Source organism: Ovis canadensis, chromosome 1 (genome assembly GCF_042477335.2).
Source record: "Ovis canadensis isolate MfBH-ARS-UI-01 breed Bighorn chromosome 1, ARS-UI_OviCan_v2, whole genome shotgun sequence".
NCBI lineage: Eukaryota > Metazoa > Chordata > Mammalia > Artiodactyla > Bovidae > Ovis > Ovis canadensis.
The window spans coordinates 265,854,626-265,878,052 of NC_091245.1; the positions used below are offsets into that span (position 1 = coordinate 265,854,626).

Sequence of the window (23,427 nt, forward strand, 5' to 3'; positions counted from 1 at the left end):
CTGAAAGATGATGCTGTGAAAGTGCTACACTCAATATGCCAGCAAATTTGGAAAACTGAGCAGTGGCCACAGGACTGGAAAAGGTCAGTTTTCATTCCAATCCCAAAGAACTGAGCAATGCCAAAGAATGCTCAACTACCGCACAATTGCACTCATCTTACATGCTAGTAAAGTAATGCTCAAAATTCTCCAAGCCAGGCTTCAGCAATACGTGAACCATGAACTTCCAGATGTTCAAGCTGGTTTTAGAAAAAGCAGAGGAACCAGAGATCAAATTGCCAACATTAGCTGGGTCATTGAAAATGGAAGAGAGTTTCAAAAAAACATCTATTTCTGCTTTATTGACTATGCCAAAGCCTTTGACTATGTGGATCACAATAAACTGTGGAAAATTCTGAAAGAGATGGGAATACCAGACCACCTGACCTGCCTCTTGAGAAACCTGTATGCAGGTCAGGAAGCAACAGTTAGAACTGGACATGGAACAACAGACTGGTTCCAAATAGGAAAAGGAGTACGGCAAGGCTGTATATTGTCACCCTGCTTATTTAACTTCTATGCAGAGTACATCATGAGAAACGCTGGACTGGATGAAACACAAGCTGGAATCAAGATTGCCAGGAGAAATATCAATAACCTCAGATATACAGATGACACCACCCTTATGGCAGAAAGTGAAGAGGAACTAAAAAGCCTCTTGATGAAAGTGAAAGAGGAGAGTGAAAAAGTTGGCTTAAAGCTCAGCATTCAGAAAATGAAGATCATGGCATCTGGTCCCATCACTTCATGGGAAATAGATGAGGAAACAGTGGAAACTGTCAGACTTTATTTTGGGGGCTCCAAAATCACTGCAGATGGTGATTGCAGCCATGAAATTAAAAGACGCTTGCTCCTTGGAAGAAAAGTTATGACCAACCTAGATAGCATATTCAAAAGCAGAGACATTACTTTGCCAACAAATGTCCGTCTAGTCAAGGCTATGGTTTTTCCAGTAGTCATGTATGAATGTGAGAATTGGACTATGATGAAAACTGAATGCCAAATAATTGATGCTTTTGAACTGTGGTGTTGTGAGAGTCCCTTGGACTGCAAGGAGATCCAACCAGTCCATCCTAAAGGAGATCAGTCCTGGGTGTTCATTGGAAGGAATGATGCTAAAGCTGAAACTTCAATACTTTGACCACCTCATGCAAAGAGTTGACTCATTGGAAAAGACTCTGATGCTAGGAGGGATTGGGGGTAGGAGGAGAAGGGGACGGCCAAGGATGAGATGGCTGGATGGCATCACCGACTCAATGGACATGAGTTTGAGTGAACTCCGGGAGTTGATGATGGACAAGGAGGGCTGGTGTGCTACTATTCATGGGGTCGCAAAGAGTCAGACATGACTGAGCAACTGAACTGAACTGACCTCGACTGATGCCTAAAAGATCCCTGGAAGGGAAAAACCTCTAGAAACTTCCAACAGAGCTACCCTGCAGGGTTGAAGGTGGAGTTGGGAGAATGGTCTTTTATGTCTCTACAACTGCATAATTTTAAAAATTTCTGAAACTTAGAAATGCATTGCTTCTTCAAAATGTAAGTAATCAATTTTAAGTTTAAAGAAAAAAATATAAAGAAGTCGGGTCAAAGGGAGAGAAGTTAGACAAGCCTGGGGCCAACTTTGTACCCACCATGCAAGCTGTGGGACTCAGGCTCCAAGCCCTCCCACACCCAACAGGACACAACTTCCACAAAACCATCACGGTCATACCGGGCACAAGGACACCAGTCATTCCAGAGAAGCACAATTTTTTGGATGTGGCTATGGCCATGGGTCCAGTAGCCAGAACAAAATCACAGCACGTTGGTACCACGAGGGACTGCAGAGATAACTGGCTACAGCATCCTCTCTGAGAGGTGAGAATACTTGGGCCCAGGGAGCTGGAGGGGCCAATTCATCATGCAACTAAGGAACCACTTGGTTCCTTGTAGAACCAGTTCAGTCAGTCCATTTAAGGAGTAACAGGCGGAAGATGCTGCTTCCACCCTAACTGACCATCTGAGGTCCAGGAGGCATGGGCTTCCGTCTGGCTCCTGTCTTTAGCAAGTCTTCCAGTCCTTGCTCAGGACAAAAGAGCTTCACTGGCACCAGGCAACTGGCAAGCTGGATGTTGCTAGAACTCTGCTGCAAAGACTCTATAGAAAATGAGCTTATGGTTGTTACATTTTTCATCTTACAGTTAATCTGTCAGTCACCTGCCACCAAAACAACCATTCCAGCTTTTAGGCTGGATATTTCTGGGACTACTCCTTCTAGAAGCAAGTTTCCTTTAGAAGTGAATAAGTATTAATAAGAATCACAGCAAAAGAAGAGAAAACTGAGTGTTGAGCTGGGCTGGGGGTATCTGATGACCGTGTTTTGGAAGCTCCCCATTCATGCTGGGGAAGACACATGGCAAACAGTGGCCTGTGATCATGCTCAGAAAGGCAGAGACCCAGCTCTGCTGTCAGACTCAGCTGTCCTGGCTACGTATTTTAAAACGGCCAAAAGTGTACTTTATTAAACATTCAGAGCTTTTTAATCAGAAACCAGCCCCAGAATGTCAGGACACATTGTTAATTGCTTAAGCAGAAATTAAGAAATTGCAGTTCAGTGACACTGTCCCAAGGCTACCTTGGCCACGGGCAGACACATTGTTGTTCAGACAGTGGATAAATATCTTGGAAAGTGTCAGCACAGAATTCACACTTGGCACCTGCCACCCAAGCAGGAAAAGTTTTCCTGCACCAGTGGCCCATCTCCAATATGAGAATTCAGTCTTTGTGCCAACAGTTCAGTGTCTCTGGATTCACTTGGCCACAAAATGACCATTACTTTGTCCATTACTTTGAAGAAAAAGATCAGATGGAGTTCATACATGAATCACAGCAGTTCTCAACCCTCCGTGGAAAAGGAGGATGTAGTGTAACTGTCAAACAAGGAGCTGGGAATATTAGAGCTCAGAGAACACATCCTCTCTGAGCCAGGATGAGAGTCCCAACCTGGAAGCAATACACGCCCGTAAGTTTCCAAAACCACAGAGCAAGTTGGTGGCAAGTAGCTCGGAAGTTATAAAGGTGTTGTCATGAGCTGCACTGGGTCCCCAAAATTCATATGTTGACATCCTAATCCCCAGCACCTCACAATGTGACTATATTTGGAGATGAGTCTTTAAAGTGGTGAAGAAGTGAAGTTGCTCAGTTGTATCCAACTCTCTGTGGCCCCATGGACTGTAGCCTACCAAGCTCCTCCATCCATAGGATTTTCCAGGCAAGACTACTGGAATGGGTTGCCATTTCCTTCTCCAGGGGATCTTCCCGACCCAGGGATCGAATCTGGGTTTCCTACATTGTAGGCAGACGCTTTACCGTCTGAGTCACCAGGGAAATTCTTTAAAGAGGTGATTGAGGTAAAAGATGATCTCAAGGATGAGCCCTGATCCGTCTGACTGGTGTCCTTATATGAAGAGTAAGAGATAAGGACACAAACAGACACGGAGAAGGATGATCACACCTGGACACAGGGAGATGGCCATCCACACACCCAGGAGACAGGCCTCGGGGGGCCAGCCTCGACCACACCTCAGCCTTGGGCTCTCAACCTCCAGACTGTGGTTCCTCACTCTGGCATCTCTGGAAGACACGCTGGGACACAGTCCACACAACCCACAAATGGCAGCTTTGCCCCTGGTAAAAGTCAGGGAGAATTTAAACGCGTCTATCTCTGGTGTAAGTTAAGCATTAAGTAGATTTCTGAGGTTTAAGAGAAAAACAGAAATATCGAAATGCTACGTTCTTTCCTTTTTCCTCTCATTGCCAACATCCCCGTCATAATCTAGGTTGTATTTCATTTGACAGACTAGAAAAAAAAAATTCAATTTTTCTCTCTGACTATAAACGTCACAGATGTTATTTATAGATAATGCCACTTCACTACCTGCCCTGTGGGCCACAAGCAGGGTGTGTAGCGGTCGGCGGGGGGGCCCACCTCACCCTCAGGAAGGGGAAACCAATCAGCGTTTCCTGTATCAATGTGAGGCTCTACAAATACTAAGAGCGTGTTCTCTTGAAGGGGGAAACGTCAATGGTCTGAGTACGTGGATCGTGTTCTCATCTGCTTACCACCAGCTAAAGCCCTAAATGCTGTAAGAATACGAGCCAAGTAAATCTATTTAACCGGAACCCCTCCAGTAGGATTTACCTCTCGAGACAGGAGAGATAACATGGAAACAGAAGATACAACTCACAGACGACTTCAGAAATGCTTTCACTACATTGAAACCCCACGTAGGCACTGAGTGTATGGCGGTGAGGATGAAAGGAGGGTGACCAAGCCCATGGGCCCCTGAGATGCAGAAGAAATGGCCCCACTCCCAGCTCAGGACCCGGTGAGGGTCTCGGGATGCAGGCCTGGGAGCCATCAGCCTCACAAGAACTAGAGGGCTTGGGGCCTCTCTGAGAGAGAAAGGAAACCATTTACTAATAGGCTGAATAAGTAGAAACACACCAGGTTCACGATGGAGCAAGATGAATCCTGTCAGAGTCATTTCCAAGTTTAGTGAAGTACCTTCTAGGGCAATCCCAACGGGGTCATTTGTTGGAACTTCACTGAATGTGCGAAAAATTTATCTGGGAGAATAAACAGGAGAGAAGAGCTGAGAACACTTTGGGAAACAAAAGTGATGGGAAGAGACATCTACCTTACCAGATATTAAAAGCATGTTAGAGATCTATGATACGGTACTGATGAGGGAGAGAGAACAGATGGCAGAGCAGGAGGCCTGGTATGTTAGGGTTTCCTATCTGATGGGTGCATCAGAAACAGGAGAATAATTGGGTGTAAAATAGATGGTATTCTGTATGATCGTATAGCATACACTGAGTCGAGTTAACAGAAAATGAAAATTATTTTTAAATAGAAGGCAAAAAAAAATAGAAGGAAGTTTAAATGACGGTATTTCTGATTTCTGAACTGGGTAGAGTTTGAAAGCAGAGAAGCCATGGAACATGTCTTAAGTGAGATGTAACAGAGCCATCTTTGGGGGCTCCCTAGTGGCTCAGATGGTGAGGAAGCGACCTGTGATGCAAAAGTTCGAAACCTGAGTGAGTAAGATTCCCTGGAGGAGGAAATGGCACCCCACTCCAGTACTCTTGCCTGAAGAATCCCAGGGACAGAGGAGCCTGGCGTGCTGCAGTCCATGGGGTCGCTAAGAGTCGGCACCACTGAATGGCTAAGCACTGCACTGCCTCTTTGGAGCAGTCTCTCAGAGCTATCTAAGGTGCTGTCTCCTGGGCTGCAGACTCCATCTTTAATAATGATTATTAAATGCTTACATTGTAAGCCTTCTCTATGTTAAAATCATAAACAAAACTACAATTTAAACAGCAAGGTGATAATGCTTTTCAGAAAGTAAATAGTAATAAAGACGATGCTCCCTTACCACTCACTCACGTGAGAGGACTGTCTGCCTCCTTCTCGCCCACCATGAATCCCAGACACTCTGCTCACCAGCTGCCTGGTGACTGACTTTTTCATCTAGTCCACAGGCCGCCTACTGCATTCTTCACTCCTATCCGCTACGAGAGGTGAACGTTGGGAGAATGTCCCCAGCTCTGGTCACCTGCAGCCTCTGGGCCACTTACCCTTCTCCCCTCGTCACACTGTGGTGCTTGGGCCCAACTCCTAGCTGAGGGTGCCCGTTTGTAGTTTGTTTTATTGCACACCTCCTGGGCATCCTGCATCCTCCAAGGGCATTGTACCAGCATCATCTGTCCTCATGAGACCCTCCCCAGTGGCTCCCACCAGCAGACAAAGATGCTGTCATCTTAAAATCAAGCACAAGTTCTCTTTTTACTCTGTTTTCCTCTCCAGCTACTGTTCATTTCTTTGCTCTGAATGTCTATGTCTTTTGCTCAACCCTGTTTGAAACTTGCCCACATGCTATAAAGCAGCCTACAGGCCCCATGAGTGTAACTGGTATAACTAGTTATATACTTATACTCCAGTATAACTAGTCCTTCCCTCACAATCACCAGGACCCAGGTTCAGGTCCAGTAAGAAAAGGAACCAACAGATAGATGACTGTGGGTCATTCTTGTGTGTGTGCACGCTCAGTCGCTTCAGTCTTGTCCAGCTTTGTGTGACCCCATGGACTGTAGCCCACCAGGCTCCTCTGTCCATGGGATTTCCAAGGCAAGAATACTGGAGTGGATTGCCCTGCTCTGCTCCAGGGGATCTTCCTGACCCAGGGACCAAACCCTTATCTCTTGCATCTCCTACTTTAGCAGGCAGGTTCTTTACCACTAGCGCCACCTGGCAAGCCCAGATCATTCTTACATACAGTTTGAAAATTGTATGTAAGACCCTATAAAGGGTCTTCCCTTTATAGGCTGAGTTTCCCCTGGAGGAACCTGGCAGTTTCTTGTCATTGGAGGATTTCCACGGCCATTGGCTTTTAGTTCCTTTCACACTGCTCCTCTGGCCCCTACCCTGTCCTCTACCTCGGCACCACCACCCGCTGGCCTTCTGGGGTTCTCACAGCTCTTGTGTGCCCTTGGTGATCCTCAGAGCTCCCAAGCAACTGCCCACCCAGGGCAGCTTTCTTGATCCCCTGGACAAGCAGCAGCCTCCACCCTGTCTGCAACTGCTTGGGTACTGAGTTTGCCCACCTGCCCACTTGTGCATGGGTGCCTTTTCTGTGTGTTTCTATGGCACTGATGTGTCTGTTCCGCTCCCTTAGCCCTGCATCCCCACCACGAGCGTCTTCATGCCTTTGGAAGGTGAATCTAAGAGGACAATGCCCTGGTTGCCCAGTGACAAGGCAGCACAGACGGGGCAGCTTAAACAGGTGTCCCTCCTCTCACAGTCCTGGAGGCTGGAAGGCCAAGCTCAAGCTCCCAAGGCCTCTCTGCTGGGTGTACAGATGGTCGTCTCCTCTCTGTGTCCCCACAGGGTCCTCCCTCTGTGTCCTGATCTCTTCTCAGAAGGACTCGGGCAGGTTGAATGAGCACCCACCCTGGTGACCTCATGTTAACTTCATCCGCTCTTTAAAGGCCCTACCTCCAGACAGAGTCCCATTTGGAGGTCCTGAGCATCAGGACTAGACATCTGGGGACACACTGCAGTCCACAGCAGGTGGTGATGGGGAAGATAAACCAGTACCAGCCCTCTGGATGCCATGCATTTGGGCACAGAGCAGTTTTGAACCATTGTTTTGTTTTACCCTCAAAATGACCCCATCCACCCATCTGGCCTCCTGCGTTCTCAGTCACATTATGACCAGGTACCTCCCAGTGTCCACGTGACATGACATCCCTTTCCTCTCCCACAGGACGTACACCTTCAGTGTAGCCCCTGACCTGAGCTCCAGAAAGGACGGTGAGCTCAGCAGCAGACGGAACGGGGAGCCCAACCCGCCATCCTCGTCCAGGAGCCTCAGCAGCCTGCAGTCCCTACAGGTGACGGGGCCCTCGATGTCAAACGAGCCACGCAGCCGTGCCTGGGTCAGCTCTGGGGAGACTCGGCCCCCCAGGAGCAGCTTTCATTCAAACACTGCTTCCCGGAGCTCAGGCCTGGGTGGGCCAGGAAAGGGCGCATCCTTCTGCTACCACACACTCACATATACACATACACACACTCACATACACACACATATACACACGCATATACATATATCCCTCTGCTCTGTCCACCTCGGAGAAGAGGGTGACCCCCCCCACACATACACATATACACGTACACACACTCACATATACACATACACACACGTATACGCATACACACATATACACATACACACACACATACACACACTACATACACACGTATACACATATACACACTCACACGTACACATACACACACTCACATATACACATATACACACATATACACACACAAATACACATACACACGTATACACATACACACATATACACATATATACACACATGTACACATATACACACTCACACATACACATACACACACTCACATATACACACATATACACATACACACACATACACACTACATATACATATATACACATACACACTCACATATACACACACATACACATACACATACATACACATATACACATACACACACTCGCATATATACATACACACATATACACATACACATATACACATACACACTACACACACATACACACATATATACACATACACACATACACATACACACACATACACATATACACACACTCACATATACACATACGCACACACAGGGCTGTGAACCTGTCCAGTGTCCACATACAGCTCTTGTCCAAAGCTCGGTGCTCGCGACCAAAGCTCAGTCACTCACGTTGTGAGAAAGGAAAACTGGCTACAGGTGTGCTAAAACAATCATGTAGTGGGCTGAACAACGGCCCCAAAGAAGTGAGGTCTCAGTTCCTGCTGCCTGTGAAAGTTACGAGGAAACGTGTGTCTGCCTGTGGGGCTGAGATGAGGATCTCAGTGGAGAGGTTGTTCTGGATTATCCCGTGATTCTAAACTGAATCACCGAAGGCAGGAGTGTGATGTGCGCAGAAGAGGAGACGCAGCACCCAGGGAGAAGCCATGTGACCAGGAGGCACAGCCTGGAGCCACACACCGAGGCGGCCACGTGCCAAGGATGCTGGGGCTGCCGGGAGCTCAAAGAGGCAGGAAGGACCCTCTCCTAGAGTTTCTGAGGAGAACTGGCCCTGTGATACCTTCATTTTGAGCCTTCAGAAGCAGAAGGGAACAAGCTACTTTTGTTTTCAGCCCCTGAAGTGGGTGCTATAACATCCCCGGTGATCTCAGCCCAAACATCCCTGGTGACCTTGAGTCATGCGTCCTCCGTGGAGTCCCCCCAGCCCACCTCCTGCACCATCAGCTCTGCTCCCCCACCCCATCCTCTGCCATCTGTGGCTCAACTTTCCATGCTTGTCCTCAGCCCCAGTGAGACCCCCTAAGTGGGGCACCTGTGGACGACACCTTGTGGCCCAGAATCAGGCACAGGTGCTCCGGATGCTGACGGCACAAGTCGCAGGAGACCACGGGCCAGTGCTGATGTGGAATTTCCCATCCTGCTCTGGAACTTCTGTTCAGTTGCTCAGTCATGTTCAACTCTTTGTGACCCCATGGACTGTAGCCCGCCAGCTTCCTCTGCCCTTGAGATTCTTCAAGTGGGTTGCCATGCCCTCCTCCAGGGGATCCTCCCAACCCAGGGATCAAACTCGTGTCTCTCTATATCTCTTGCATTGGCAAGTGGGCTCTTTACCACAAGTGCCACCTGGGAAGCCCCTCTTGCCTGGTTACTCACAGCTAAACATATACCCTGACACCAAGCAAAGAACCATCTTTAACATGCCAACACCTGGGTGGTCCTGGAGGGCCCCTCGGAAGAGGACAAGTGCCAACAACAGAGGAGACTAGGATGGATGGATGAATAAATGATAGATAGATAATAGATACATAGAAGATACATAGATAGATACATTAGATACAGATGGTCCCCAACTTACAAGGTTCAAATTATAATCTTTTGACTTTACGATGATGTAAAAGCAAACTCGTTCAGTAGAATTTTAAATACTTGAATTCTGCCCTTTTCCAAGACTAGTGATGGGTAGTCCAGTCCTCTCTCTGGTGCTTGGCAGTGGCAGCAGAGCCCCATTAGCCCTTGATCACTAGAGTGAAATACTAATACACTGATAACCGTGCTGTACCTAGACAGCCGTTCCATTTTTCACTTTCAGTACCATATCTAGCAAGTCACAGATGTTCACAATTATAAAATACGCTTTGTGATAGATGAGTTTGCCCAGCTGTCACCTAATGTAGGTGTTTGAGCACGGTTAAGGTAGACTGGGCTGAGCTAGATGTTCAATAGTTTCGATACATTAAATGCATTTCTGACTTAAGACATTTTCCACTTATGACGGTTTTATTGGAATGTAACCCATCACAGGTTGCAAAAAGATCTGTACTTATCTACATATCATATATATACATCTATTATATCATGTAATATATATTTTATACTATTATGTTAATACTATAGATTATGGATTTCCCTGGGGGCTCAGAAGGTAAAGAATCTCCCTGCAATGAGGGAGAACCAAGTTCAATCCCTGGGTCAGAAAGTGTTTCATTCCAGCAGCCTGAAGGGACAAGACCAGGGTAGGTACTTGGAAGAAGAGGGAAGGTGGAAAACCAATGTGCTGAGGGGTGGACCATTCATTCCACTTTCCATTTCCTGTGTGCACTCTAGTGCCCAGAACATTAAAGGCTGCAAGAAATTACAGATGATTCCTACTCCCATCTCATTGTAAAGGCCCAACAGGCTTCCCAGGTGGCACTAGTGGTAAAGAACCCGCCTGCCGATGCAGGAGACACAAGAGACATGGGTTCAATCCCTGGGTTGGGAAGATCCCCTGGAGGAGGGCATGGCAGTCAACTCCAGTATTCTTGGAGAATCCCATGGACAGAGGAGCCTGGCAGGCTACAGTCCACAGGGTTGCAAAGAGTCGGACACGACTGAAGCGACTGAGTACAGCACAGCATAACTTTTGAACAAGGACAGGAGGGATGCCTTGGAGTGGGGGCCGGGGGCAAGTCTCAGGACGCAGTGGTAAACCTCAGGCGCCTCTCCTCCCCCCATCCCAGGCCACGATAGTGAGGAGAAGCGTCCTGGTGGTGCGCCATGGGGAGAGGGTGGACCAGATCTTCGGGAAGTCCTGGCTGCAGCAGTGTACAACACCTGATGGTAAGTACAGTCCTGGCAGGATCCAAACAGAGGAATTAGAGCTAACACAGATCGCGTCTCAGTATTCTTAGTCAGAGCCCTGGGGCACCATTCTTTACTCAGACTGAACTCCCATCAGAGCCTAACCTCCTCCCAGATCCTCGGCTTCTTTGGAGCCCTGCCCTCTGCCTCGCAAAGTGACCACAGATGAAGCATCAGTGAGGGCAAAAGACCTCAATAGAATAGGTTCACATCTGGGGAGTCATAGATGCTCTTGAGAATATGATAAAAGTGACAGACCTTCTCTTTGAATGGAAAACAATTACCACCTTCCGTGCAGACTCAGCTAACACTTTGGCATTTAATAAAAGCCTTTAAGGCTTCCAGTTCCAACAAGTCTCTGTCAATGGAAATTCTGGGGAGGTGGCTTCTAGAAAAATCTTGCATGGAACCTAAAAAGACAAGGCATGGTAAACAGCCGCTACCTCTCTCTGATTGGTGAACTGTTGGAAGGCTGGGCTGGTGTGTTCACGCACCAGTGACTGACCAGCCACATGACGTACATAGAGCAGATCTCAGGAGAGGAATTTGGCTGCTAGAATCTATTGCGGCCAGGACGTCTTGGGGACATGTGAGAAGATGTGAGGGCTTGGTGCGTTCCGGAGTCCTCTGTGGGGATCACAGATAATCTGAGGATGAGATCAGACCTAACCCTGCTGACTATTTACTCTGAGCCAGGCTCTGGGCTCCAGGCATCCTCTTACTGACTCATTCAAACAACTATATCGTCAGCTACATTTTACAGATAAGGGGAATCAGTCAGCTGCCCCTAATACACAACTAGTCACTGGTGGTGCCAGAATGTGCACCAGACCATCCAAGCATAGAGTTCAAGGTCAAACTCAAGGTGAACCAAAGTGCTCTGAGCCTCTGAATGGATTGGGGTGAAGGCAGGGCAGTCCCAGTGAATCCCCCTGACGTCCACTCCCCCCTGAAAACTGAAAGTGAACATGAAGTTGCTCAGTCCTGTCGGACTCTTTGCAACCCCGTGGACTGTAGCCCACAGGCTCCTCTGCCCGTGGAATTCTCCAGCCTGAAGCAATTGACTCATAACACACAATGCAGGACCCGCTCCTGCCATCTGTATTCCGGCCCACAGGCAATGTGACACCTTAAAGCCATGGAGATGGGTTGAATTGCACCTAATTAATTAATGCCAATTTGAGATTCGTATTGAGTTAAGCTAAGTCAGTCATGGAGATGCTTATTCTTAATCAGGGCAGTTGCGCGAGTGTATCTTTGGGAGGGGTTTTGAGAGGATGAAGAAGGTCTGGTGGTGCCTGCAGATGAAACACGGGTTTTCTGAGTTTGAGGAAATGTGTGCTGAGTAGAGTAGAATTTCCTCCTGAAATTCAATCTACATCGCAGGGTACATTCAAGAAAAAACACCGTTGACAACAGTTTAATTACTGTGCTTCAAATGTGGGTCTTGATCTTAAGCATTTAGTGGGGCAGGTATGACCTAACTTAATGGAATTGAACAATTGGCGCTTATTTATGCTGTAGGAAGATATTACCGGCCAGACCTGAACTTCCCTCGCAGCCTGCCCAAACGGAGCCGCGGCATCAAAGACTTTGAAAATGATCCACCATTATCGTCTTGTGGAATTTTCCAGTGCAGGATGGCAGGTATGTTAGAGGCTCAACCTAGGAGGAATGGGGCTTCCCAGGTGGCTCGGTGGTAAAGAATCTGCCTGCCAAGGCAGGAAATGAAGGGTTCAATCCCTGGATTAGGAAGATCCCTTAGAGAAGGAAATGGCAACCCACTCCAGCATTCTTGCCGGGAGAATCCTATGGACAGAGGAACCTGGCAGGCTACAGTCCATGGGGTTGCAAGAGTCAGACATAATTTAGCGATTAAACAGCAATAACCAAGAGAATAGTAACTGATTCTAGCAGTGATTATCAGTCACTTGCACTGAGCCCTTGCCACGTGCTTTGAGGGCAGTAATAGCATTATCCTCACTCTGCTGATGAAGAAACTGAGGCCCAGAGAGGTTAAGTACTTGCCCAAGATCACACAGCAACCCAAGATCACACAGCAAGTAGGAAGCTCAGAGACTTGACCCAGGAATGGATTGGTGGGGAAGTCAGGAGGAATGAAAGGGACAAAAAGAACAAGAGAGAAAAGGAAAAAAAAAATCGGTGACCACTGTGTACACTAAGGATGTTATTATAAAAATTGAAAGATACATCCTGTCTTTGATTTTATTTCAAAATCTGTCCCTTTGGGCTTTTGTTTTGTCTGAAGTTCTGGTTTCACATGATTGACCTTGTGGAAGAGAAGAGGCCATTGAGCTCATCTGGTCTGCATTCTATGAATTAAGAAACTCAAATCTAGAATCGGAAAGGTTCATGGGCTCCTCAAGTCACACACTGGTTAACTGGAGGAACACACTAAAACCAGCTCCTCCCTGGGTGCATGCTAGCTGACCTTAATCACAGTTTCCACCCACTCATCAGGCACAATTGTACGGGGTGCATACACTGGGGGTGGGATCATGGAGCTACAAAAAGCTTTCCTGCCACAGGTAGTAAGCTGCCCTCCGAAGTTGCCCCCTTGGGCGGCTACAGTGATAAAGAGGGCACATTTCCCACTGCTGTTTTCCAGGGGAAGCTCTGCTGGACAGTGGCATCAGGATCGCCTCGGTCTTCAGCTCCCCCGCCCTCCGTTGTGTGCAGACGGCCAAACATATACTGGGAGGTCAGTGAGAATTCCAGCGACCTTCTCACGTGGCTGTGACCTCATGGTTCTTCTCTGGGGGGGAGAGGGCAGTGAGCAGAGGTGCAAAGAGAGTGGATGGCTGTGAATGACAGTCTAAATTTACAAGACAGTTGTGAACCCTGAGAACTGTGAGGAGGCACTGAGCCTGTTAGCATTTCTGGTAGGTCAAAATTTTAATTTGCCTTTGACCAACTTATGCATGCGTTTTTTTAAAAACCTGGGGGTGAGTTTCTTCCCAGAGAACTGGGAACTGCTCTGGTCCCTTCTAAAGTACATTTAAACCAGTTCTAACGAGGTGGATGAAACTGGAGCCCATTAACAGAGTGAAGTAAGCCAGAAAGAAAAACACCAATACAGTATATTAACACATATATATGGAATTTAGAAAGATGGTAACGATAACCCTATATACGAGACAGCAAAAGAGACACAGATGTAAAGAACAGACTTCTGGACTCTGTGGGAAAAGGCGAGGATGGGATGATCTGGAGAAAAGTATTGAAACATGTGTATTATCATATGTAAAACAGATCGCCGGTCCAGGTTCGATGCATGAGACAGGGTACTCAGCGCTGGTGCACTGGGATGACCCAGAGGGATGGGATGAGGAGGGAGGTGGGAGGGGGGTTTCAGGATGGGGAACACATGTACTCCCATGGCTGATTCATATCAATTAATGTCAAAAACCACTACAATATTGTAAAGTTATTAGCCTCCAATTAAAATAAATAAATTTTTTTTTAAAGTCTAAAATGCAGGCCTCCCAGAAGCAAGGGGAGGGGCTCCTGGGAGCTGTTCAGCGCTGTCAAAGCCTGCTGTATGTTAGGAAGCCAGCGGCAGACCCTTCCATATGAGTGTCTACCTACAGGAAGAAGCAAGTCCCTGCCAGAGGGGCAGCTGCCCTGGAGGCCCCAGTTCAACCCCCACCCCAAATGGGGAAGAGGGCATGAGACCTGGGTCACCCTAGGAGCATGGCAGCGATGTGACCTAGAACAGAGTGCATGGATACAGGGGCGGGAGTGAGCAGGGGGCTTGCCGCCATGTTCTCAGAGACACAGAAGTCAGGTCACCAGGTGAGCACAAGGCAGGAGGCACTGAAGTTGGGACACGCCAATCAGGAAGGGGACTGGGACGGAAACGTGGAAGTACAGGATGACCACATGAGACCACGGGTACGGCCCGATGTCAAGACCCATCAGCTGGGCTGGGGCAGGTGTGGGCAGGGAGGAGCCAGGCTAACCCCGGACAAGTCTAAGAAGTGAACACAATAAAACAGGGAAGGGCAAGAGATGCTAAGAGTGTACAAAGGAGGGCCAAGGAGACAGAGCTGAGATTTTAAGCTGCCTAAGAGGGGAGTTAGAGGCTGGGGAAGGTGAATGATTCAAAGAAAAGAGTGGGCTCCATGGACCAAAATCCCAGGAGGCAATAGGAGGGCTGGAGTCAGATACGAGAGGGAGGAAGCTGCAGAGAAAGGAGGGTTGGCTGGACACAGAGGAGAGAGAGGTTGGTGCTGAGCTTAGAAGAGTTGGTGGAAAGGATGTCATTGGAGGAGGAGTTACCAAAGGTGTGAAAAAAAATTCAGTTTATGGAATATGTTTTTCTATAGCAAAAATATGTACTATTTTTGGCAAAACAGATCATGACTTCCATTTCCAGTTTTCTAATTTACAATAGAAAGTGGAGCTTTTTTATTGTCTCATTAAAAAAAAATCGTAGGGAAGGGTGAGTTGGGAGAGTTAGAATATTCTAGAAGATGACTCCCATCCACCCTCTGCTTTGGCTCGGTCTGGGCTAAGTGTTTACCAGGATGGCGCTTCTGTGTGACTAACAGGCTCTCCGGTTGTTCGTCTTTTCCGAGGATCAGTGGACCGGCCAAGTCCTCGTGGGTGCGCTCCTTCTTAACCTGAGAATGAGCCCAGGGGCCGTGTGCAGTGGGACATGCAAGGATAGGATGAGCACCAGGGTGCTGCTGGTGTCTCCCAGATCCCAGGAGACTCTGGTCCTTCCTGATGGACAGAGGGTCATCCTGTTAGCCTCCAACTGCCCAGTGGCTCTTGTCTGAGAACTAGCATGACTGTGCATCATCACAGAACAATATTCACCAAGTGAAATAAAATCACATTCTGCCCCCCCACCCCCGCAAAGGGTTGATTTAGACCTAGAAAGAGACTTATTTACAGAAAGCCAAAATAAACCCTGAAGATGATAAATACTTGTGTTCTGTTGAATTCAGAGTTCAAACTGGAGAAAAAAGTTAAGATAAGAGTGGAACCCGGCATCTTTGAATGGACCAAATGGGAGGCCGGCAAAACCACGCCCACCTTCATGACCCTGGAAGAGATGAAGGAGGCGGATTTCAACGTCAGCCTGGATTACAGGTGAGCCGCCTCATGATGTCTGCAACTAGGCTTCCTCCTTCTTGTTAAAGATAAAGATGAAGGTATAATTCACGAGGAACCACTGCATTGGGGCGTGCCAAAAGAAGAGAGATGGGACTCCTCTCCAAATACAAGACCCAGTGGGGATTTTTCAACCAGGAGAGGGGTGGGATAGGCAGTTCATATAAGAATAGGGCGATTCTTGCAGACCTTAAACGATCCTTACTGCAGACAGGTGGGGGACAGACACGTCTGGAGGTAGAGGGGGAGTCGAGTTTGCTCGGGTATCCAGGGTGGTCAGATACAGGGGGTGAGGGGTTCTGACTGAACTCGGTCCGCAAGGTTGGACGTGAAGCCTACAGGTCAGGCCCACTGAGAAGAGGGTCAGGGAGCCCAGCTAGCATCTGTCAGCCAGAGAACCGCCCGTAGCTGGCTCTGCCATCACAAGCCTGTGTGACAATGCAGGCTGCAGCCCCCAACACCAGCCCTTTGCTGGTTTTGGGCACAAAACTGGAGGCTCACTGCTGACCGTGAGCCCTAGCTAGAGGCAGAGCCATCTCGCTCCTTCTGGTGACACATGGGCCAGAATGGCAGCTCCCCTCTCCTCCTCCAGGCCCGCCTTCCCCCTCGCCTCTCTCCTGCCGGCCGAGAGCTATGATGATTACGTGCACAGGTGTGCAGCGAGCATGGAACAGATCGTCAGCACCTGCCCACAGGATGGTAAGTGCCCCAGCGACCTTGGTACCAGCAGCGGGGGCCGGGGTCCCCTACCTCTTAGTTGGAAATGGCTGATTTTGAACCTAGGAATGCCCTGACCTCCCCTCCAGTTTCCCCACCTCCAGAATGCTAGACACTGCCTCTGTAGAGACACATGCCCCCCAAACCTGGGGCCCCCAATTCTGGAACCAATGGGACCCAGGATAGCAGGGTCAACACAGACCACCCATGCCTACTTCCCAGGAAACAAAAGTAGAAGCTAAGAACCAACTACCAAATGTTGGGTCATGACTAAATGACAATTCAAACAAAACATCTGTTTAAGCTGATGGCTGAGACCATTAGAGAAATTTAAATATCGAAGATGAATATGGAAATATTAAAAAAAAAACCACTGTTAATTTTGTTAGTGGGGTAATGGTATGGCAGTTGTGTAAAAATGAGAAGTCCTCATTTGGAGATGCAAACCATGGTACATCCTGCAAAGTAGCGTGATGTTTGGGCTATGCTTTAAAAACTGCATTAAGTGTCCATCATCCAATCAACAAATTAAGATGAGGTACATATGTACAATGGAATACCACTCGGCCATAAAGAGGATGAAATTTTGACATCTGTAGCAACATGGATGGACTTGGAGGGCATTTTGCTAAGTGAAATAAGTCAGACCGAGAAAGACAAACACGGCACTTGTATGTGGAATCTGAAAATTCAACAAACTAGTGAATATAGCCCAAAAAGAAGCAGACGCAGAGATACAGAGAATGAATGAGTGGTGGGAGAATGAACCAGTGGGGAGAGGGAAGTAGGGAGGGGCAAGATGGAAGAGGGCAGTAGGAGATACAGACTGCTGCTGCTGCTAAGTCACTTCAGCCGTGTCCGACTCTGTGCGACCCCATAGATGGAAGCCCACCAGGCTCCTCCGTCCCTGGGATTCTCCAGGCAAGAACACTGGAGTGCGTTGCCATTTCCTTCTCCAATGCATGAAAGTGAAAAGTGAAAAGTGAAAGTGAAGTCGCTCAGTCAAGTTCGACTCTTAGTGACCCCATGGACTGCAGCCTACCAGGCTCCTCCATCCATGGGATTTTCCAGGCAAGAGTACTGGAGTGGGGTGCCATTGCCTTCTCCAAGGAGATACAAACTACTAGGTATAAAATAAGCTGCAAGGATCTACTGTGCAATATGGGGAAAATAGCCAATATTTTACAGTAACTATGGATGGAGTATAACTGTTAACATTGCAAATCACTATATTTTATGCCTTATATAATACTGTACATCAACTATACTTCAGTAAAAATAAAAATACCTCACAGGGAAGGATGTCAGGTAACAGACAGATGATACCAGATGGGCAGAACGTCAACAACTGTTGGAGCTCCCTGATGAGGACACGGGGATTCATCAGACCTGCCTTTGGGGTATATATGAAAATGTCCATGGTGAAACATGAAAAGCCAATCCTATAAGATTTAAGTTAGCAAGTGTGAACATCAGCTATGTGTCTGGCATCAAATAGAACATCATGGGAAAATCTCAGTGAAGAAGACGCATAATCTACCCTCAAGGGATTTGAATGTTGTTAGAGGAAAGGGGCAGATATGTCTGAAATAGCGGGAATGTTATGGGCTTCACCTGTGACTCAGTGGTAAAGAGCCTGCCTGCAGTGCAGGAGATGCAAGAGGTGGCCTCCAAAGTCACGATGCCATTGCAACCCCTTGGACTGTAGCCTGCCAGGCTTCTCTGTCCATGGGATTCTCCAAGCAAGAATACTGGAGTGGGCTGCCTTGCCTTCCTCCAGGGGTCTTCCCGACCCAGGGATTGGACCCTTGTCTCTAGTGTGTCCTGCATTGCAGGTGGTTCTTTACCACTATGCCACCTGTGAAGTCCTCACAGTCACGTTAGGGCAACCCGAATGGATCACTCTGTGGGCCAGGACTTTCCAAGGAAGCTCGGGTTCCAGTTTCCTCCTCAGGTGGTGCAGTGGGTACAGCCCCAGGGTCTCCCTGACTCGGCAGCAAGTCTAACTCCCCAGCCTGGCTCCATCCCAGCCTTGGCTGCCCATACATGTTGCCCTGGACTCTGGAGGTCCTTCCATAAAGTGAGAGTCCTCTGTGGTCCATTGTGATGACCAGCTGATCAAGCTCAAGTTCACAGGCCTGGATGACACAGCTCAGAGCATGGCACTGTCCCATCCCAGAAGCTCGAGGGCAGGTATGTCTGTGCCGGCCCCGTGTGAGGATGTGACAGGCTCAGAAGACCTTACATGCAAACCAGAGGCCAGTTGCCAGTGTTATTAACCTGTTATCAACCACGCCTGCCTCCACCCGGGGTCACCAAGGCCTCGGGGCACCACAAATGTATTCCACCCGACCACTTTAAGGCCCTGATAAGGGGCATCCTCTGTGCCTGCCCTGACTCGGGGTGCTTTCCTTCCACAGTGGGCGTCATCCTGGTTGTGGGCCACGGCTCGGCGCTGGACACCTGTACTCGCCCACTGCTCGGGCTGCCGCCCCTGGACTGCGCAGACTTCGCCCAGCTCGTGAGAAAGGTATGTGCCCCCTCTTTTCTCTTGGAGCCACGGAAGCAGGCAGCCTGAGGATGAGGGTCCCCACACCCCCTTCTCAGAACAGAGACAAATGTCCTGAACAACCCAGGGCAGCAGGAACCACCCCCCTCCTTGTCCCCTGGCTCTTGTGCAGAGAGTAGCCTCAGGCAGGGGACTGTCAGAGGATGTCTGTCATCTTTATCATCACAGCAGCTTTGGCCATTTGCTGCCAAGTTAATATAAACAACAAGACAGAGGACTTTTATAATCAGGTCATATGATAAGTCCTTACCACTCTAGTAGTCGAGCACATGATCCATTTGGCGAGGGTAGGTGCGGGGGTTGAGCAAATTAAGAAAGAAGAGAAAGAGCAGTTACTGGGCTGGCTTGCTCCAGGGATGGGGTGGGTGAGTGGGGAGGCTGGAGACAGACAGGAAGTAGCCCCTCCCTCTAGCCTTTGGAGTCATCAAGCCGTGGAACATAGGAGCTTGTTGAAGCTGTCAGAGTGCCCACCGTCAGAGTGCCCGGTGCTGGGCCAGAGTCAGCTGTTGATGTCCAGTCATGAACTCTCTGGACCCCATGGACTGCAGCACACCAGGCTTCCCTGCCCTTCACTGTCTCTGGGAGTTTGCTCAGATTCTTTTCCATTGAATCGGTGATGCCATCCAACCATCTCATCTGCTGTCATCCCCTTCTCCTCCTGCCCTCAACACATACTGAAAAATCAAGTGGGTGATGGATGTATAGAGAAGGATAACAGGTGGACCAACCTGTGGAGCATCACCCAGCGAAGCAGAGATGGCTTTCCTCCCATTGGCGAGATGAAGGAGGCAGGCAAACTCACGACTCAGCCCTCCCCATTCCCTGCCCCAGAGCCCTACTCAGGGACAGACTTGCCCTCTGCCCTTGTCCTTTCATCAAGTTAATCAGTTGATTGACCAACAACCTTGAGGCTGGGGGTGCAGCAGTGCAGATAACACCTGTGATGAGCAATAGGTCCCTGAGCTGGTCACAGCACCATTGCTGGCCACAGCTTGTTTGCTGCAGGTGTGGGCAGCAAGGTGTCCCTGAGCCCCCAAGTGGCCTGGGGACTGCAGAAGAGTAGACCCCTGGCCTGGCCTGGCCCAGCCAGCACCTTTCTTTGCTGTGCAAAGCCCTTGGGTCTCTGAGCCCCTCCCTGCACTGCCAGGAAAAAATACAGTCCTCCGTCACCCTGAGATGCCATGGCACCCCCAGTTGTGACATTCAATGAGGTCTGCAGACACTTCCCACTGCTGTGGGAGGGGCAGAGAGTCCCCCTGGGGGCCGCTGTGTTGGATGTTGGTGCCAAGTTCAAGGTCACAGTGCTAGCATGGATGTATCGTGCCAGGCTTCAAGGCTGTTGGCTTGAGAACAAGTCTAAAATCGATCGGCCTGGTATGGAATACTAATAACTGATTTAACTCTGCTCCAGATCCCATCTCTGGGTATGTGCTTCTGTGAAGAAAACAAAGAGGAAGGAAAATGGGAGTTGGTGAACCCGCCTGTGAAGACACTGACTCACGGCTCCAACTCTGCATTTAACTGGAGGAACTGGATCCAGGGCAACTGAAGGCACCTCTGTGTTTACATGACTCACATTGGCGAGAAGGGACTCCGCAGAGGCCGTGAGACACTGCTATCTAGAAGGGATGCTGGTCTCCCTGAAGTGATCCGTAGAAGCACAAAATGCACTTTCAGACACCCGAGTGTTGGCCATCTGCCAACTGCCACCCTGCGAGCTAGGCTGTGGGGACACCATCTTGTACCCTGTGCACCGGCCGTGCCACTTGGTGAGGGATGAGGACCTGTGACTCTGGTTCCAGGATTAAAAGACCCACCCCAAGCCTACCCCAGGGAAAATTCCACTTTATATGTTTTTGTCAAGTTCCCAGCTATTTTCCCTTTTTCTGTTTCAATCACTTTTGGGCTGTTTCCACACAGGCTGAAGGAGGTAAAATATTGAATAAAATGGTGCAAGGAAACCACCTACCAGATCAAAACCAGGAACCAAGCTTGGTGTCCACAGACCAGGCATCTGTGACCTGCTGCTGCTACAATGAGTAAGCCCACGGTGGTGATTAGAGAACCAAGTTTACTCTGTTGCCGCCCAGCAGGCCAGCAGTTCTGAAATGGGCCAGAGGAGTACTCTTCTTCCACAGCCCTCAGGGAGAGTCTGATTCTCTGTTTCTCTGGCCTTCAGAGGTGCCCACACTCCGGCCCCTGGCACCTTCCTCCATCCTGAAAGGCAGGGTGGCGCCCCTGCTCCTCTACCTACACAGTTACGTCGCCTTCTGCTGCTGACTCTCCCATCTCCCTTTTGTGAATTCCCTCAGATTATACTGAACCCACCCAACAATCGGAATAACTCCCCATCTCAAGACCCTTAACTAATTCCACCCGTGAAGTCCCCTTCGCCATATCATGTGACACAGCCACGGGACCAGGGACCAGGGCGTGCATCTCTCAGGAGCCGCCCTTCAGCCCATCACCCCCCAGTCCCTCAGGGGCTGCCCTTCAGCCCATCACCCCCCAGTCCCTCAGGGGCCACCTTTCAGTCCATCACCCCCCAGTCCCTGAGGAGCCGCCCTTCAGCCCATCACCCCCGAGTCCCTCAGGGGCCGCCCTTCAGCCCATCACCCCCCAGTCCCTCAGGGGCCACCTTTCAGTCCATTGCCCCCAGTCCTCCCAAGTACATTGGGCTATTTATACAGAGGCCAGGGTGGAAGGGGTTATGACATCCCCTTGGTGCCGGGCTTACTCAGTTTCTCTTTTTCTCCATTTTGATCAAGTGGAGCTGGGAGAACAGCTTTGAAAAATGGAGGGGGTGGGCCCCGCCCCGCCCCGCCCCGCCCCGCCCCGCCCCGCCCCGCCCCGCCCCGCCCCGACTATCAGGAGAGAGAAACCAGAGAGGACCCCCACCCAGGCACAGTGAAGCCTCCAGGGATGGTGCATCCACGGGTGCTCTGACTTTGAACAAGCTGGTCCAGGCAGTCAATGGAGGGGGCACTCAGCTGCGTCCTCTTACCCCATCCTTGCCCAAGAAGAAGAAGAAATAGCCCTCAGAGTGCTCAGAGGGAAGGTGCGGTCATGCTGAGACACACTGCCTGACCCCAACACCTTTGTTCTTTTCTGGATACACCAGTGCCACACTGACGTTCCTAATCATGATGGTGAATAAAAATGTCACAAGTCAAGCTCATGGGATTTACACAGTCGCCACTTCTTTGGGGTGGTCCCTAAGACATGTGGGTTCACCCTCTGCAGAGTGAGGCTTCTGGGTCTCATGGCCTGAGTGATGAAGGAGGCAGACCACCACCTCCTCCTCACTGGACTACCTGTGGGGGTCTACACCAGACAGCAAGATGGGTCTGAACCTCAGAGCTTGAGGTCAAGTATGCAAGAAGCACAGTTCTCTTTATATCCTATAACGCTGGTTGACAAGACCTCCTTCTGCGACAAAGATAGAAAAGCCCTCTTCTGTCATTCTTAACTTCTAGAATGACCCTCAAGTGGGGGGTGGGAGGAGTGGGTGGGAGAAGGCTGGAGCACAGAACTATGCTGGGGAGGGGCACGGAGTGAGATGACTTTGGAAGCTTTTCATTATTTGGCATATGTTTTTTGTGAACTAATAAGCCAAAAAAAAAAAAAGAAAAAGTTTCTGAGCACTTTCTTCTTTCCTTTGGCCCTGCTGGTCCTCGGGGTTCACAAGCCTCATTTGACCCCCTGCTGATATCATCTGGAAACAGACATCCTGTTCCCACAAGCTCCCACCTCCAACCCTCCCCTCACATCATCTCTTCGATGTCCTCACCTATAGACAGGAACAAAACTGGAAAGGAACCCTCCAGCGTGGTTTACTCACATCCCCGACTCAGCAAACGCTGTCTATGAAACTGGGGGCGCGATGACTGGGATTCTTCCCAGCTGAGCTTTCTCAGAAGGGAGGAGGCTGAAACCGGAGGAGGAGCTGGCCTAGGGCTGGGTTGCCGAGGAGCCGGGGATCTTGAACTCGTACCCGTGATAGAGAAGCACTGAGCCGCAGATTCTGGGGCCACAAGTCCCTGCTAAAATGCTAAGTTTCTCTGAGAAGAAAGACCCATCACGTTCCACTGAAGCCAATCTTATTTTAGAGCCAAATATGAGAAGCTTCAGCTACGAGTCGTGTTGCTGAATCCCGTCTTCCCTTCCCAAAATTCGTTAAGATGAAGTCCTAACC

The 23,427-nt window shown here is 49.2% G+C and overlaps 1 protein-coding gene across 2 annotated transcripts in view; it reads left to right on the plus strand.

Moving 5' to 3' along the window:
* Positions 1–22,405, plus strand: part of UBASH3A (ubiquitin associated and SH3 domain containing A) — a 40,557-nt gene extending 18,152 nt beyond the window's left edge. For both annotated transcript variants that reach the window (XM_069581620.1, XM_069581628.1), the window contains 8 exons: positions 7,353–7,479; positions 10,684–10,783; positions 12,329–12,451; positions 13,434–13,526; positions 15,781–15,925; positions 16,539–16,645; positions 19,084–19,193; positions 20,644–22,405. In XM_069581620.1, the coding sequence (XP_069437721.1) occupies positions 7,353–7,479; positions 10,684–10,783; positions 12,329–12,451; positions 13,434–13,526; positions 15,781–15,925; positions 16,539–16,645; positions 19,084–19,193; positions 20,644–20,781 (943 nt within the window). In that variant the 3' untranslated portion in view covers positions 20,782–22,405. The remainder of the gene's footprint in view (positions 1–7,352; positions 7,480–10,683; positions 10,784–12,328; positions 12,452–13,433; positions 13,527–15,780; positions 15,926–16,538; positions 16,646–19,083; positions 19,194–20,643) is intronic.
* Positions 22,406–23,427: the final 1,022 nt, after the last annotated feature.